This window comes from Procambarus clarkii, chromosome 62, assembly GCF_040958095.1.
Source record: "Procambarus clarkii isolate CNS0578487 chromosome 62, FALCON_Pclarkii_2.0, whole genome shotgun sequence".
NCBI lineage: Eukaryota > Metazoa > Arthropoda > Malacostraca > Decapoda > Cambaridae > Procambarus > Procambarus clarkii.
This window is the reverse complement of record NC_091211.1, coordinates 30244912-30246335: the sequence shown is the minus strand read 5'-3', so window position 1 is coordinate 30246335 and position 1424 is coordinate 30244912. Positions and strand designations below refer to the sequence as shown.

The following is a 1424-nucleotide window of genomic DNA, read 5'->3' as shown; positions in this document are numbered from 1 at the left end:
GCCGCCTCACCTGGCGCCACCTGGAGTGCCCACTGTAGTGCCAGGTGTGTGGTGCCGCCTCACCTGGCGCCACCTGGAGTGCCCACTGTAGTGCCAGGTGGTGTGTGGTGCCGCCACACCTGGCACCACCTGGAGTGCCCACTGTAGTGCCAGAGGTGAGGTGCCGCCTCACCTGGCGCCACCTGGAGTGGCCATTGGGAAACTTCTTCCTGACTGAGATCCTCACTATTCCTCACCCTCATGTGTGAGGACACATGAGGGAAAGGTTTTGGGATGGGACGGAGGGATGGAATGGTGCCCAACCACTTGGACGGTCGGCGGATTGAACGCCGACCTGCATGAAGCGAGACCGTCGCTCTACCGTCCAGCCCAAATGGTTGGACATTCTCACTCCTGAAGACGAAACATCTGGATTATGGAGTATCTTGAAGCTCTCTAAGGGACTACGGAACATCTTGAAGCTCTCTAAGGGACTATGGAACATCTTGAAGCTCTCTAAGGGACTATGGAACATCTTGAAGCTCTCTAAGGGACTATGGAACATCTTGAAGCTCTCTAAGGGACTATGGAACATCTTGAAGCTCTCTAAGGGACTATGGAACATCTTGAAGCTCTCTAAGGGACTATGGAACATCTTGAAGCAATCTAAGGGACTATGGAACATCTTGAAGCTCTCTAAGGGACTACGGAACATCTTGAAGCTCTCTAAGGGACTACGGAACATCTTGAAGCTCTCTAAGGGACTATGGAACATCTTGAAGCTCTCTAAGGGACTATGGAACATCGTGAAGCTCTCTAAGGGACTATGGAACATCTTGAAGCTCTCTAAGGGACTATGGAACATCTTGAAGCTCTCTAAGGGACTATGGAACATCTTGAAGCTCTCTAAGGGACTATGGAACATCTTGAAGCTCTCTAAGGGATTACGGAACATCTTGAAGCTCTCTAAGGGACTATGGAACATCTTGAAGCTCTCTAAGGGACTATGGAACATCTTGAAGCTCTCTAAGGGACTATGGAACATCTTGAAGCTCTCTAAGGGACTATGGAACATCTTGAAGCTCTCTAAGGGACTACGGAACATCTTGAAGCTCTCTAAATGACTATGGAACATCTTGAAGCTCTCATACACGATACAATGTTCCAGTGTTCCTGCTTCGTACACTTACACACAATCTTCACACTGTAGCTGGCTTCGTTCACAGAATGTGCCCTGTTTAGCAGTGGGTCACAGTGTACAGCAACTGTTATCTTCACTTAATATCTCTGCTCTTCACCCCATATTTAGCAGAACTAAACACATCCTCCCCCCCCAGAGCTTATGTACCCATGTACACCCTCCCCCCTCACACACGCCCATATCACCATCCTCTTCCCCCCAACACACGCACGCATGCCCATATACGCACGAACACACACACACA

General features: G+C 49.6%; 1 protein-coding gene across 1 annotated transcript; it reads right to left on the bottom strand.

The window, feature by feature from the left end:
* Positions 1–238: 238 nt before the first annotated feature.
* On the bottom strand, positions 239–1114 carry LOC138354395 (uncharacterized). Its single transcript, XM_069308579.1, has one exon. It carries the CDS (start codon positions 1112–1114, stop codon positions 239–241), a length of 876 nt encoding a protein of 291 aa, XP_069164680.1.
* Between the last annotated feature and the right edge of the window lie 310 nt (positions 1115–1424).

Bases quoted from the DNA above. Each gene is read 5' to 3' on its own strand.
- LOC138354395 (XM_069308579.1), bottom strand. From the start codon at position 1,114: ATGTTCCATAGTCATTTAGAGAGCTTCAAGATGTTCCGTAGTCCCTTA.